Source organism: Eleginops maclovinus, chromosome 13 (genome assembly GCF_036324505.1).
Source record: "Eleginops maclovinus isolate JMC-PN-2008 ecotype Puerto Natales chromosome 13, JC_Emac_rtc_rv5, whole genome shotgun sequence".
NCBI lineage: Eukaryota > Metazoa > Chordata > Actinopteri > Perciformes > Eleginopidae > Eleginops > Eleginops maclovinus.
In genome coordinates, this window is record NC_086361.1 from 13,475,132 (window position 1) to 13,489,803 (window position 14,672).

General features: G+C 39.0%; 3 protein-coding genes across 4 annotated transcripts; 2 read left to right on the forward strand and 1 right to left on the reverse strand.

Moving 5' to 3' along the window:
• Nucleotides 1-49: 49 nt before the first annotated feature.
• On the forward strand, nt 50-3,592 carry rida (reactive intermediate imine deaminase A homolog). 2 transcript variants are annotated; one of them, XM_063898842.1, is made up of 6 exons: nt 50-295; nt 1,032-1,137; nt 1,297-1,351; nt 1,456-1,524; nt 2,753-2,808; nt 3,082-3,592. In XM_063898842.1, exons 1-6 carry the CDS (start codon nt 231-233, stop codon nt 3,136-3,138), a joined length of 408 nt encoding a protein of 135 aa, XP_063754912.1. In that variant the 5' UTR covers nt 50-230; the 3' UTR covers nt 3,139-3,592. The 2 variants fall into 2 exon arrangements, with proteins under 2 accessions (XP_063754912.1, XP_063754913.1); XM_063898843.1 differs by lacking the exon at nt 50-295 and adding an exon at nt 400-558.
• An 87-nt stretch (nt 3,593-3,679) lies between these two features.
• On the reverse strand, nt 3,680-9,952 carry LOC134874713 (nematocyst expressed protein 3-like). The gene is made up of 3 exons (XM_063898841.1): nt 9,562-9,952; nt 6,874-7,245; nt 3,680-4,343 (listed from the first exon to the last, which is right to left on the reverse strand). The coding sequence occupies exons 1-3, from the start codon at nt 9,650-9,652 to the stop codon at nt 4,330-4,332; spliced, it is 477 nt and encodes a 158-aa protein (XP_063754911.1). The 5' UTR covers nt 9,653-9,952; the 3' UTR covers nt 3,680-4,329.
• A 565-nt stretch (nt 9,953-10,517) lies between these two features.
• On the forward strand, nt 10,518-13,142 carry rpl30 (ribosomal protein L30). The gene is made up of 5 exons (XM_063898432.1): nt 10,518-10,608; nt 10,723-10,771; nt 11,272-11,417; nt 12,322-12,452; nt 13,040-13,142. Exons 2-5 carry the CDS (start codon nt 10,751-10,753, stop codon nt 13,090-13,092), a joined length of 351 nt encoding a protein of 116 aa, XP_063754502.1. The 5' UTR covers nt 10,518-10,608; nt 10,723-10,750; the 3' UTR covers nt 13,093-13,142.
• Nucleotides 13,143-14,672: the final 1,530 nt, after the last annotated feature.

Sequence of the window (14,672 nt, forward strand, 5' to 3'; positions counted from 1 at the left end):
ATGACCACCTGTCTTACCGTAAGTACTCTAATACAGCCGCCGCCATTTTTGTTTGCACGCCCATTTCTTTTTTAGTGACAGGGCCTCCTAAATGCGGTGTGCTCTTGTTTTCATACATTACGGTAAGATTTACGACAGCAACTGTTTCTTGCTGCTTCCCATAAAGTGTTCCACAACAACTTTCTTCCTTCGCAGCTACGGTACGGTGTAGAAAGATTGGAAGATTAAACATGGCTGCACTCATCAGAAGGATCGTCAACACAACAGCTGCCCCGGCTGCCATCGGTCCATACAGGTAACAGAACCGGTACTGTTCTTACATGTTATATTAAAGAGACACGTGGGGTGCAGAAGCACAATGTTTTAATTAATGCATGATTTAAAAGGGGCGGGTCTTAGTGTACAATGAACTGAAAATGGCCCCATAAAAAGAGTCAGAGTTGAACTTGTTGCAGAAGAAGCACTTCAGAGTTAGAGACACAGCTGGGTTAAAATGGCATCTATTCGTCGACAAATCCCCTACACACCTAAAGCCCCTATCAGACAGGGCATATACAGGTAAGGATTAATGTCCTGTAAAATACTTTAAATCGTCTTTACAACAGTATACATGTTAGAATTGGAAAAAAAGCATGGTTTTGTTTTCTTATTACTTGATTAAAGCATGTTTTACTGAATACTCAAAAACTATTAATGGACTTGGAAGGGGGAAAAAGTGTGGAGTCTAGTTAGTTTTCTTGATTTTAATTCAGACAGTGCACAGTGTGGGAATGAGGGGAGTTTCTGCTTTGGCCAATCCCCTGTCAGTGAGGGGGGAGTGACTTCACACAGAATGGCCTCTGATGTATCTATAAGGTTCAAGGTTCTTTGTCTATTGTAGTGTCTGGTGGTAAAATGGGTAATAAAATGTGCCTTGATAACAACCAGAAAAAAGGGAATGTCAAAGGATGGCTGTTGAACTGATGATACACTCATGTCGTTCAGATATTTAAAGTGCACCTGCAGCAAACATTTGTTTATCTGTGTTTCAGTCAGTCGGTGGTCGTGGACAGGACCATGTACATCTCGGGTCAGCTGGGTATGGAGGTGGCTTCTGGTCAGCTGGTAGATGGAGGCGTGCAGGCCCAGGCCAAACAGGTGTGACTTAGCGTGACAGATTATCTATCTCTGGGTTTTGTCTGACATTTTCTTCCACAGAGTAATCATTATCATTCCTTCCTTAAGTGATTTAATTTTAACCTTCAAGATTATCAAAGGGGATATTAGATGTCGCTCACAATGTGTGTTGTCCCTCAGGCTCTCGTCAATATGGGGGAGATCCTCAAGGCTGCTGGCTGTGACTACACCAACGGTGAGATCTCAGTATTACTTAGCTGCTGCTTATTATGTGTTTTTATATAGCTTAAATGTTAAAACGTAACAAACTCTCTGACGGAGTAAACTCTCTGATTTCAGTGGTGAAGACGACTGTGCTGCTCGCTGATATCAACGACTTCAACTGCGTCAATGAGGTCTACAAAACATGTAAAACAATACTTCATTTCCACGCTTGCTGCTTTAAAGTTTCTGCTACTACGCAGATTGTTGTAAACAAATAGTACATTTTTGGAAGTTCATGAAATGTACTGTACGTTTTAATTTTTTTCACACTCTTCAGCCACTAAGAGGCAGCCTTTATCCAAGATTGTAAGAGCTGCTGTTATTTCCGCTTGTCAAGTGGTCTATACAAACAGCTTAGTTAATTCACATTCATATTTTTACCTTTACTGTTATAATTTAATAATTTTACAATGTCAAACTGACGTAGTTTACTACAATTGCGTTTTGATTTTATAATTCAAGGCATAATTAAATGTGCTTGAATCGATAAGTCTTCTACCTTATCCCTCCTCAAATTGTTAATTAATATCTGGATTTAATACATTTGAATTAATTTTGAAAAACATTTTATATTGAAATGATATTATAATTCATTTAGATTCAAAAAATGTTATCCCATATGCTTATGTCTCAGCATATCCTACATTTTCTCACAATATGTTCATTGCTTTAAAATGTACAGTTTCCCACTTTTAACCTTGATTAGAAAGTGACAGTGTTGAAATGGGGAGATTGAGAGGTGTAAAGGGACGGACAGATTTTAACTTACGTTCAAATGTAAACAGTGTTTCAATTAAGTACACAGTTGATCGCAATTCACAGTGAAATAGTAGTTCATTATTCCAGTGGCAAACTCCAGGATCTCTGCCTGCAGTGCTTCATATTTTACCAACATCTCTCAGGAAACACCTGCTGGTGAAGCAGTTCTCTGGAGGCTCCCTCGGCCTCCTGTCACAGGCTGCTCAGTCAGGGCATTTCCTGCTGGATCACAACAGACCAATGTAATGGAAGCCGCTGTGCCCACTGAGTAGTAAATGGACACCGCTGTGCAGGCACACTGATGTAACCAAACCCTCAGAGCAAGCTTTCCTGCACGGGCCATTGCCTCTGGTACAGGCTCTGAGCTCTCCCATCTGACTTTACTCAATTCAGGAAACTTTCCCTGACCCTGAGGAAAGCAAGGAGAGGACATCTTTCCTCTGAATTGTGATTTTCTAGGAAACAGTGTTGACATTCTGATTACTGATTTCTTGTATTTGCATGTGGGGATTTCTCTCTATTATAAGACTGCTTTCTTGTGTGAAATGCCAGAATATCTTTCAATGTCTCTTCCCAATATGCTTTAGTTATAATATAAATGTTTTTCTTCCAGTTTTCACCAGTAACTTTCCTGCCAGAGCTGCCTATCAAGTCGCTGCTCTTCCCAGAGTAAGTAAAAACATGTCCACCAAAATAAAACTGTAGTACCTTGTCGTGTACTTCCTATACATTTGTACTGATAGAGATTATGGTAGCTGTGCAAGCCCTGTATTTCCTATCATCTATGTTCTCTATATTAGTTTTTACCGAATTTTATTGTTGGTCCCTCACATTTCAGCACCAACATTGTTCCATTATCACTGTACAGAAGCTTTGCATTCAAAAAAACGTAATACCCAGATTGCCAAATTTCCACATCATTGTCTCTTTTATTCTCTTCAGGGCGGGCTGGTGGAGATCGAGGCAGTCGCTGTTCTCGGTCCTCTTTCAGACTCCTGACTAGATGGCCCCATCACACACAAGCTGTAGAGCAACCATCAAGTGACCTTTTGTAGTTGTACAGTGAAAGCCTTTCAAGGAATTTCCAAATAACACATGAAAGACCAAATTAGGATCTTGTTGACTTTCTTTTTCCATAATTTCAGGTCCTAGGATAGACGTTTGTCTAATGGCTGATTTAACAGCTGACTGTACTGCTGAAATACTTTCATTGTTATTAAACTAAAGATTAAAAACTTAAAATGTATCAACGCTTCATTCACAAAAAGGAACTGTAATGATAAACAAGGATTGTATTTGTATAACCGGTCTAACATTCCCTAGAGGCCAGATTCAACTTCCTCTTGGTGCAGTTTCTGGTTTTGATAGTCATATCCAGTTTTTTCCAGATAAATATTATAACACATTTTGAAAGTACAGCTCTCACTAATGAATAAAAAGTAGGAAAACCTCCTGTCCTATAAAGATTATTTCATCCTGACACAAAACATCCGACATAGTGTGTATTCATCCAGCTTAAATAAAGGACATGCATTACACGTTTTAAGGTGGGTTTTTTTTTTATTCTTTTGACAGTTTATAGCTTATAACAGATTTCAGGAAGTCTTCCCAGAGAGAGAGAGATCATGACAGAAACAAAAAAAAGCATTTACACTTTTCTCATTCATGCTTTTATATAAATTTTAACAGTCATAAGTTTAACTTCATAGTAACAGCTCTTCATACTCATTACAAACACGTTTGTAAAATCAAAGCCAGCAACCCAAGAAGAATATGATTTCATAAATCAGATATATTTTGGCTTTGGTTTCCTTAGAGTGATGATTTTGTAGAAAAGTATAGGATGTTTTTCAAGTTTAATCAAAGATAATCTTGTAATATAATTCTATACAGAAAATAAATAGAAATTTCCATGACAATTTATCATTTGAATTACCCTGAAATGATGAAAACACATAAGTGCCACAGAGCTATGTTAATATACAATTTGCAAGCAGAAATGGCTGCCATACAATGTAATGAAGAGAAAAAGGCACAGTGATGACTGAGGAACACTGACTGAAAGTTGTTTTTCATCACAGGGTCTGCATCTTGGCAACAAGGCAACATCTTACTCATAATTTTACTTGTGCAGACAAACAAAGATAGAAACTTCCAAGAACTCATCTGTGCAGTCGTTCTTGTTGCTCCTCACTCACTGGGAGCTGAAAACAAAAAGAGGGGAAATATGTTCAGGTGGCGAAGATGTTAACAACCAATAAAAACATTGGTTTACATATTTTTTTTCATAAATTACAAGAGCAAGCTGTCGATAAGCATGAGTAACCAAATGTTTATTTCTTCACAGACAAGACAACTGTTCCAAATGTATTTTTGCAATGCTATGAGCACCACAAAAAATGTCTATCCCCTCTATTATATGTTTGCAGCAGAAATCCAAAACACTAGACAAATAAAACCTGTACCTACCTGCATGGCTTGATGCCGTTGGAGGACGTAAGTTAATATGCTTGATTATGATTTTAAAATAACGTTAAGACCAGTTACTGATACTGTTACTGAGTCTGCCTGTAATACCCTTAAACTCAAGATGTAAAACTATGTAAATTAAAACTAAATGTGACTTTTCATGACTTTTGTTTTTAAGACTTCACCAAACCTCACCCCTGACCATCAGGAGTGCTTGAGCTGCTTAAGTGACACTCGATCATCTCCCTCCATTGGCTGTGAAACAGGGGCAACATCGCTCATTGTCAGTGAAAGCCCTATACATGTTGGCATGCTCTGGTTTCTCTGTGGACTCAGATTGCACCTTAATGAAACCACATTGACAACAAAATGTTGGTATCACACCTACACACACAAACTGAGCCACACACACAAGGTGTGTGCAGGCCGGCCAACTGCAGCTGTGTGAAAGTTGAACTAAGTGATTAAAGTTGGACACTAAAGGGGGTCAGTCAAGTGCAGACAAAGGGTAAGGAGAGTGCTGACATTACCATATATCTAAATGTATGTATGCACTGAACAAGTGATGGCGCCTCCTCCAGATAACTGCCTAAATAAATGCTTGAAGGTATGGGTAGATCAAAACAATAGAAACCCAACATTGGTGGAGGCAATACAGTATATGGTAATGTAAGAAATACATTTGTTTCCCCCATTGCATAAGCCAGTACTGTAACTTTACTACCTTGTCATCTTTCTCCAAACTGCATTGCAGTGGAAGACACTTTGCATAAGACTAAGAGGAAAACGAAGAGCTGATGTTATGAGTTGACTGCCTTTCATTTGCATCATGAAGCAATAATTGAATTGATAGCATGTGATGTGATACTGCATTGTGTTACACAGCTCCCTGTGGAGCACCTCCATGTATAGATGATAATGTAGTGTGCAGGGATCCTCACTGTGCAGACCTGCAGTCACTCGATCAGTCACTCTTATGGAATTCAAAGCAGCTATTGTTGCGTCGTAATAACTAACTTGTAATTTAGCTAATCTCCCTGTTACCAGAGAGGTGAACAGGTTCAGTTTTTTCTCCAGAGACAACAAAAGGATCTTGACTACATTGTGTGTTTTGTTTGGGAGGAAATGTTCGTGCCATATCCTAACAACAAAGCTTGGAAATAAAATAATTGAAACCAACCAGTTTTGTGCATGATCATAACGTTTTTATAATTGAAAGAGCTTTAAAAAGCTGAAGACTTTGCAGGCACATCAGGAGTGGATCCTGCTATAGTTAAAGCGAAATGTTTGGTCTATAGCCCTAACAACTGTTACAACCTCAAAGGACAATGGTTACACTTTAACAGACTGTTCAGGCATGAGTCATCACTTTTTAAACATCCTACATCTATCCCCACTTAATATTACTCTTGAAAAATATTTAGTTTGGATTTACTTTTCTTCTATGGTAGAAATCGTTGTTCTCTTTTTATTTGACAAAATGTAATATTCAAAGCCAAATAAATGAAATGTCAAAGTGTTTAGCACTGACATTTTCTTTAAATCTGAATGTAAGAACAAAACAAATTTTAAAACATAAAATCAATCTTTAATCAATTTTAAAACGTTAGCCCCCATGCTGTAGTATTGTCTCATTAAAGTGTATCTTTAAACAACTTAAAATATTCATAAATACATTTTCAAGAATGCACCTTAATGACAGACTCCTTGGTGTGTCCAAATATGATATTTCAATATAATGAAATTAACAATCAAAATAATTCATTAATCCATTGCAAAGACAGATTCTTAAATACTAACTAAATAATCAGATGTGTGACTTATAAACAAATGTTTGGAGCCGCCCCTGTGTGTTCATTAAAAGCCATGCCTGTGTGTTGTTGGGTATCGCCTGGTTACTAACATTGCAGTGGGACTGTGGGGGGTCTAGGGAAAAACGGGAGGGACATTATGTACCTGTGCACTGTTTTTATTGGGTCTTAATGCAGGAGGTGGAGCAGTGCTCAGGTTTCTGCTGGTCAGTGGTAACAACTTTACTTTTACCCCTAAAAACCTTACCTTCCTGTAATGTCACACCACACTATTTTGACAAATGTTTTCTTCCAAATGTGGTTAGAAAATACCTGTTTCACAGATGTGACAAAGATTCCCCTACATTCAGTTTCTACCAACAATATTGGGAAGTCCTTAAAATTCGCTTAAACGAAAAAAGGAAAAGATTGTCATTGACCTGTCCAAGTTAAGTTTTCACACCCTTTAACCTACCTTCCTCAGGTGCTGCTGCCGGTTCTTCTGCAGGTGTTGCATCTGGAGCTTCTGCAGAAGCTGCTGCCGGTTCTTCTGCAGGAGCTGCTGCCGGTTCTTCTGCAGGAGCTGCTGCCGGTTCTTCTGCAGGAGCTGCTGCCGGTTCTTCTGCAGGCGCTGCTTCCGATTCTTCCGCAGGAGTTGCTGCCGGTTCATCTGCAGGTGCCGCTGCCTCTGCAGGAGGATGAGCAGACTGAAGCTCCTGAGTGCTGGCTGCAGATGTTGCAGCTGCAGCAGGATTATTTGCAGGCATAGCATCGCCTCCGCCAGCAGGTGTCTGGTCGGGAATAGTTTCGCTGTCCTCAGCTACTTTACCATTCTCATTGCCCGCCCCTGTCAGGAACAAAAGTAGCCTGTTAAAATGGCACCTGATTAAAAAAATCCAGATATTATCTAAAACCAATAAATAAAACATAAAATTCAGGGTCAAGAGTCAAATTAGTGTTTATATTCTGAGGTTGCTTAGGGTAACCATGTGCCTCTAATGAAATTGTTCTGTCTGCTTCGAGTAAAAAAATGTGTACACATTTGGATATTATTTTGTTTGGGCATCAATACTGTGCTCTGTTAACTTGATGTTTGTGTTGCCTACATTATGGCTACAGTGTTGGCATAACCCAAAGCCAGAGAGTTAACACGTCACTATTATAATTATGGGTGCCATGCAAAACATTTTGTTAAAATTGGGCCAACTGAGGAGCGAGGATGTGGTTAATACTCCAACTGTATTTCATAAGTTTGAAGGAAATACAGATATTTTGTGTCTTATAATGTCTACTGTCATGTATCATACTTTGAAAATGGAGTAAGTAATACAATAATAGTTGTTTGCATGCTGACTCCTAACTTGCAAAAACAAAACACCAGTGAATAACAATTGCAATGTGAAGGAAGTAACAAGAAGATTAAAAGAATCCCCCCTGTCACATAACTGGAACCACAATTGTTAATGATTATGTGGAGAGTTTCTAAGAAACATTAACACACTCATGCTGCAGATAGCTCTGTTGACAGGTTGCCGTGTGTTTGATACTGTGCGTGACTACCATGTACTCATTTCTTCAGAAGGATTTGCATTGCAAGTGTATTTGCATGGATAAAAGAAGTCTTGATCATCAAACTTCAATGTTTGAATGAATAAGATGTATGTTCCTTTCTTAAGTGCATCATAATTGTCACAATATTTGAGTTAAAGAAAGAATGGTGTTCTTTAAAGGTTTGCTTTAACTGTTTGAACCTCGGGTTAATGGATGTCATCTTTCTGTCTTGGGGATGACAAGTAGGACCAGACAAAGGAAAAGCAGCCACATGCAAAAAGAAGAAAAGTTGCGGACAAATTTGCATCTGACCTCCAAGATGATAATAGCAGGAACACCTTGCTTCTCAATGTCTTTCAGCTGATAAACCCCAAAACTTGTAAGCAAAGACAGAAACTATTCTGCTAGTTGACAACGACAATGACACACTAGAATCATAGGGGGGAAACTCTCTTTTTACTCTTCACCCACTGGAAGGTCTGAGGTCAGTTTCAGCTGCAGGACATCAGCTTAAAACTCACTCGTGCAGAGTCAGTGGCAGTTTCTCATGTCATCATATACCTTTAAGGGTACACATTTTTACTATCCTTATGTAAGCTTGCATGCATGTGTCTCCATACAGGCCTGTGATATCTCTTTAAGAACTGCAAAGAGAGATTTAGAGCAAGAGACACTTGCTCAGAGGGGGTCCCACTAAGTGAATCTTCTTTAGAGTTCTGTGAAACAGTGCTCGCACACAGTCAAATTCATTGTAATCTCTAATAATCTGGCAAATATTAACATTTGACAGCATACAACCTACACATACGTGTTTACGTTTCCTTAGCTAAATTTAAACACAGGATGCATTGTTGATGTTTAACATTAAAGCTTCTGTTAGTTAGTTTGAGTACTGCAGCCGGGCCATCTATAGCCTATACTACAACAAAGGAACTTCTAAGTAGCTTCTCCATTTCCTTTTGAAACTGTAGACTGTCACCAAATCTGCTTTGATGCCACTGTCTCTCCCTCGCAGGGAGGACCGAGCCAGAAACCGCTGTTAAATAATGACAATAAACTTTCCCATTCTGTCACTTTGAGCTCTGGCTCACTAAAACTACAGACATCAAATACTGAACAGTGAGAAATACATTGAGGATAATTTGCATGTAGATAGGATCCTCTTTATCAGAGAAGCGTTCACCACATAAGAATTGTGTTGATGATGCAACTATATTTGGAGATGGCAGTGAACTTCCACAATGAAAACATTACCAACCACATCTTACAAGGCGTTTTTAAACTGTAAGGTGATAATACATATCTAAAATACTTTGATTAATACATTAATAATTGATACTTACAGATATGTCACATTCAATTACATCTCTAAAGTGAATCAAGCAATTGTGGTTGTTCAGTGCGTTACCTCTATAAGATGAATCTCACACTACAAAAAACACATAATCAATATTTTATATGCAAAATATGAAACTACAGAATGTAAGGTTGGTTAGAAAATCATCGCTTCCAATGAACTTTTTACAACAGCTCTATTTTAACATACTACTTCTACATATTTCGTTTGTATTTTAGAGTATATCTCAGAAAGTAGAACATATATGAGCATCACCTGTTGTGCTGGCTCCGTTGCTCTCCTCGGGTTTAGCACTAGGTCGAGTCGGATCTATCGCTGAAGTTTGGGAACTGGTGGAGCATCCCATCCTGCCCTGTGTTCATAGAGGACTGGATGGTAAACTTCAGAGATGTGGGATGAGGAGAGGCGTTGGTGACGTCGTGCATAGATATCGGCTCTTTAAATGGAGAGAACTCCAAGCTTTGGACAGCGAGTCTCCGCGACGAGAACAAATAGAGACAGGCTGCTAGTCAAATTCCTTTAGTCCCGTGCGTAATTGCACATCGTGCTTCCTCCTCCAGAAAAGCCTTGAGCTGTTTGTGTTGTGGCTACAGGTCACTAAACAGTTGGTCACACAGGTGAAATGTGGGCTTCTGTTGTGTTCTGTAACTTAGGCTGTTTCCAGGAGGCTGGCGCAGGGGCGAAAATACATTATGCAGTCAGAGTGCAGCGGCCACCTCTTGGGGCTGGGAAGTTCAAATGTTACCTGCCAAAATCACATCTTTCCCACTGTCAATTGCAATTAATCAAACATCTTAACACTGAATTAATCCACTGGAAGGAATTCAGATCCTTAATGTAGCAATACGAAAACATAAAGAGACTCCATTATAATTAAAGTTCTGCAATCAAAACATTACAAAATCATCAAGTGAAAGCAAAATTAGTGTTGAATTAGATTTTTGATCAAACATAATAGATGTAACATCTAAACACTTAATATAGATTAGTAGCTATTTGGAAATCAATAAGCATACTACAGTACATCCTATGATTATTTGTATGGGATACTATACTATAGATTACTAATGTTTTTGACTTTTTATAAAGATATTTGAATAAAAGGGACATGCTTGAGTCAATATCATGTTTGCTTGATGTCATACACTGTCATACAAACAAAATATTTTCATACATTTAATTGTGCTGCTCTAGAATCAGCATGATGCGCAGTACTCGTTTGCGCAGACCCACCGACAGAAAGCCGCGCAGTGCACGATGGGACTTCCTTTCTCTCCGAGGCCATATTGGAGTTAACTCACAGTAAGACGAGCTCCGAGTATTCTTTATAAAAATCACCAGGAATTCGACATTGTAACACTGTTGTAGTCTCCACACATTAACGACAGTCTTCTCCTCCTCTCCTCTCGTCCGCAGGTTGGCCGGTCAGGACTAAACCGCAAAAATGGTGGCCGCAAAGAAAACGGTGAGTGGCGTTTGCTCGAGCCGATTGCACGCGCTGCACCAGGGCCAGGCTGCTGCTTCACGTGGAGACGTGTTTCTGTTGAGGCCTGCTAGCTAGCACTGTACCTCTATGTGTTAACGCAATTATTTACACGCGATTTTCATAGTTTCGTTTAAATTGTTAGCGGTTGTTAAAGTTTGAAAGCATGTTTCGACTGTCCCTCTGTTTATTGCCGTGCATACGGTTGTCGATAAACATTTGTAGCTGGGATGACACTGCGGCGTAGCTAATGCTATTATGCTAAATCTACCAGGAAAAATGTCTTAACCGTAGTAACACTCCCATTAATGTACGTGAACAACACATTATGATCTGCTGACTTTTGCCGTGATTCCGTTTGTTAAATATCACATTTATGTCCCACTTTGATTTTTTTTTTTGCATGAACACAACGATGGAAAGTAGTTAAGTTGGATATGTAGCCTGTGAATCTTCACTAACTTGAGGTGTCTGTTGTTTAGAAAAAGTCCATGGAGTCCATCAACTCCCGTCTCCAGCTGGTGATGAAGAGTGGAAAATACGTGCTGGGCTACAAACAGTCCCAGAAGATGATCCGTCAGGGAAAAGCCAAGCTGGTCATCCTGGCCAACAACTGCCCTGCCCTCAGGTAATACCCAATGAAGATGATATGTAGCTGTGTTTTCAATGACGATGTATTGAATGGTTCTATGGAAACAATAGCTATTGTATGCTTGTTGTTGCAAGCAAGAAGTCATGAGGCATATGTATGTTTATGGATTGTGTTTAACTATTAAAGATAAGTCTATAGCTTCTATATAAAACGTATTCAGTGAATCTGCACATAACTTGACAACATCGCACAAGTTACCACTTTAAATTAAGGTATATCATACTTGTTAACAGACTATATAGTAATTATGTAATTTATACATTTTGTGTTTAATTGTTGTTTTTTCTGTGGTGAATGCACATTTCTTAATTTCAGTACTTTTCATTTAATTCTTTTATGTTTATTTTGAAACAATAAACCGTTATTATTATGTCTCGGATTTCCCCACAGGGATTAATAAAGGTACAACTTATCTTATGTACAGAGAATACAGCAACTAAATATTGCGTGTATGCCTTTTCAGATATTACAGAGATTGGTTAAAATATTTAATAGTAACTGTAGGACAACATAGTGACTGGCCTGTTTATTTATCCAGGCCTTTAAGTTATGTTCAGCTTTTTGAAGATTTAAAAGCTGTAGATTCTGTTATAAAAACCATTTATCTCAGTGGTACAAAAATAATCTCAATCATTACTAATGATACACTAAGTGTGGCAGTGTCTATCTGCAGAGCCCACCCTGGTTAAGCCAGAGAGGAGGGTTTAGCATTGAATGTTGCAATTACAACTCTCATAGTGCCTCTTTTACTTTAGATGTATTGTCAGGTTACAAACTGACTCTTGGTGTTTAGTTTTGGCACCTTTTGTCTTAAACATGGGTCACCTGCATTTGAATCTTTTACTTTGGCTAACGTTTTTCCTCTTTCTGCCCTGTCCAGGAAATCTGAGGTTGAGTACTATGCCATGCTGGCCAAGACTGGTGTCCACCACTACAGTGGGAACAACATTGAGCTCGGCACAGCCTGCGGAAAATACTTCAGGGTGTGCACACTGGCCATCATTGACCCTGGTGAGTTCCTACCTCTGCATTTTGGTGCTGTCAATTTGAGCCCTCTCCTTTTTAATGCCAAATACGTTGAGCCTGTTCTTTGGATGTTTGGGCAAAGCTGCTGAAGTTATATTAGCGCTGAGTGGGACTTTCCTAGCAGCTCTGAACTTCAGCACTTCGAACACCAAAAAGTTCACAACATCATTTTTAATTCTGCTCAACGGAATACAGATTTTAATTTAACAAACCGATTCCTTGCTAAATATATTGGTAGGCCAATTCTGACACAATTGTATTTAATCTATACAATTATTACATTTTTTAGCTTCTATTGTGAATGTTTTCGTACACTTTTAATCTTTGTTTAAGCTGCAGAGACTAGCCACATGTATGATGTATACTGCATTAATAAACATGCAACTCAACACATCCGACTGCTAAAACACTTCTCTTGACCTTCTTAAAATATCATATGAATAAACAAGTGGTACTTTCCCCCAATAATGTTTACTCTTTATATTGTTACGAGGTATTATAAATAAGCTGCTTCATGCAGTGCATTGTACATTTGGTGACAGAGTTTCCTGATTTGCCCTTTTTCTCCACAGGCGATTCTGATATCATCAGGAGCATGCCAGACCAGCAGCAGCCACCCCAGTAGAGCTGTTCCCCCGCCCCGTTGTTATAAATAAAGTCGGTGTTAACAGTAAACTGTATGCTGTTATTTCTTTATTATCCAAAATAAGTCGGAACAATGCCAGTCCTGCAAGTGTCCACCAGAGAGCACCAGCGTCCTCTGAAATCTTTAGAGGTGATCAAACTCACAGATAACATTCTTAGGTCTGTTGGAAATCCTCTCTGTGTAGCTGTTGCATCGCTAACAGTTACACATGTCACAGAATATTTTAAACAGTTGATCGTTCTTCGTGTGTGCGATGATCCACCCAACTGACCCCTGATCATAAACCTTGGGGAAGACGGTCTGTGGTATTGGATCCAGCACATTGACTGTATTCGAGATAGGACTCTGTCCTTTCAGAGATATTAAAGGCTTGAATGATGGATGCCTGTCACAATGTTAATGTCCTGAGGGAGAATATACCTCTCAATGCCAGCCAAGGTGGTTCATTAATTTTTAGCCACAGGAGAAAAACAAATCTATTTACGTTGAAGCCATCGTAAAGAGACTCCATCTTCACCCATTACGTCTATAAAATGATAATTGAGTGATCATGCAGTTCAGCTTGAGAAATGAGTGTAAGATGCACTTTGAAGCAGCCCTTCAGTTATATTGACATTTATTCTCCATCGACTCTAAATCGACTTTTTTTTAGCAATAATACTCGTACATCATTGATTGTGATTCCTAGAGTAAGACCCCACATGGTCTTGGGTATGGAGCTTCTTCTATTCTCGCCTCATAACCATTGCAGAGTATACGTAATAAACATCACGATGTTGACGATAGGCAGCGGGTGCAACTCAACTCTGCATGTAAACTTTTAAAGGGGGATAAAAGGCAATACCACTGTAGTGTTTTCCCAGAGGTCACACTGCAGCGTCAATGCCCTGCTGCAGCTGGTAGGGGTCGAGTGCCTTGCTGATAAGCAGTTTAGTAGCATAGGTGGATTAGGCCTCTGTAATGCTGATGGACATCAGATTGAGGCCGCCACAGACCTTTTTCGGGACTATTTACTTTTTTATCTAAAAGAACTGAACTGAAAGAAAGTCATACACTGATTAGGACCATGGGATTTGGTAAAAAGCTGCAGAATAAAAGAAGTGGCTCAACTGCTGATTTTTGGATCATGCCTCATTACCATCACACTTTTATATTTGCTTATGATGAAAATGAAATAATCATGAACTGGAAAGAGATATTCTACCGTAACATAATCCCATAGATGTCAGCATCAAGTTTCATGGTTTGGCTCAAACATCTTGCCAGAGACATAAGCCGTCCATCATCCGTCCAGTCTGCTGACCCAGTTTTTAAACGCACTTCATGCCTTCCTAAACTATTTCTTTCTTATTCCCAATTATATTACCCTAGATTAAGACATTTTTAAAAGAGGTTGCAGAACAAGGTTTAATTTAACACACATGAACAATCGCCAACATAAATAAAACTCCTCCTCCAGCACTTCACATTTTAGGGCTACTGTACAGTTTATTTTTTCTTTGCTGATCTTTATGGTATATTGTTTTTTCCAGTTAGAAGAACTATGAATAAAAAATCAA

Bases quoted from the DNA above. Each gene is read 5' to 3' on its own strand.
- LOC134874713 (XM_063898841.1), bottom strand. From the start codon at position 9,652: ATGGGATGCTCCACCAGTTCCCAAACTTCAGCGATAGATCCGACTCGA. The intron at 7,246-9,561 runs GTGATGCTCATA...TGTTCCTGACAG, and splicing joins CAACGGAGCCAGCACAACAG to GGGCGGGCAATGAGAATGGT.
- rpl30 (XM_063898432.1), top strand. From the start codon at position 10,751: ATGGTGGCCGCAAAGAAAACG. The intron at 11,418-12,321 runs GTAATACCCAAT...TGCCCTGTCCAG, and splicing joins AACAACTGCCCTGCCCTCAG to GAAATCTGAGGTTGAGTACT. The intron at 12,453-13,039 runs GTGAGTTCCTAC...TTTTCTCCACAG, and splicing joins ACTGGCCATCATTGACCCTG to GCGATTCTGATATCATCAGG.
- rida (XM_063898842.1), top strand. From the start codon at position 231: ATGGCTGCACTCATCAGAAGGATCGTCAACACAACAGCTGCCCCGGCT. The intron at 296-1,031 runs GTAACAGAACCG...TCTGTGTTTCAG, and splicing joins GCTGCCATCGGTCCATACAG to TCAGTCGGTGGTCGTGGACA. The intron at 1,352-1,455 runs GTGAGATCTCAG...CTCTGATTTCAG, and splicing joins TGGCTGTGACTACACCAACG to TGGTGAAGACGACTGTGCTG.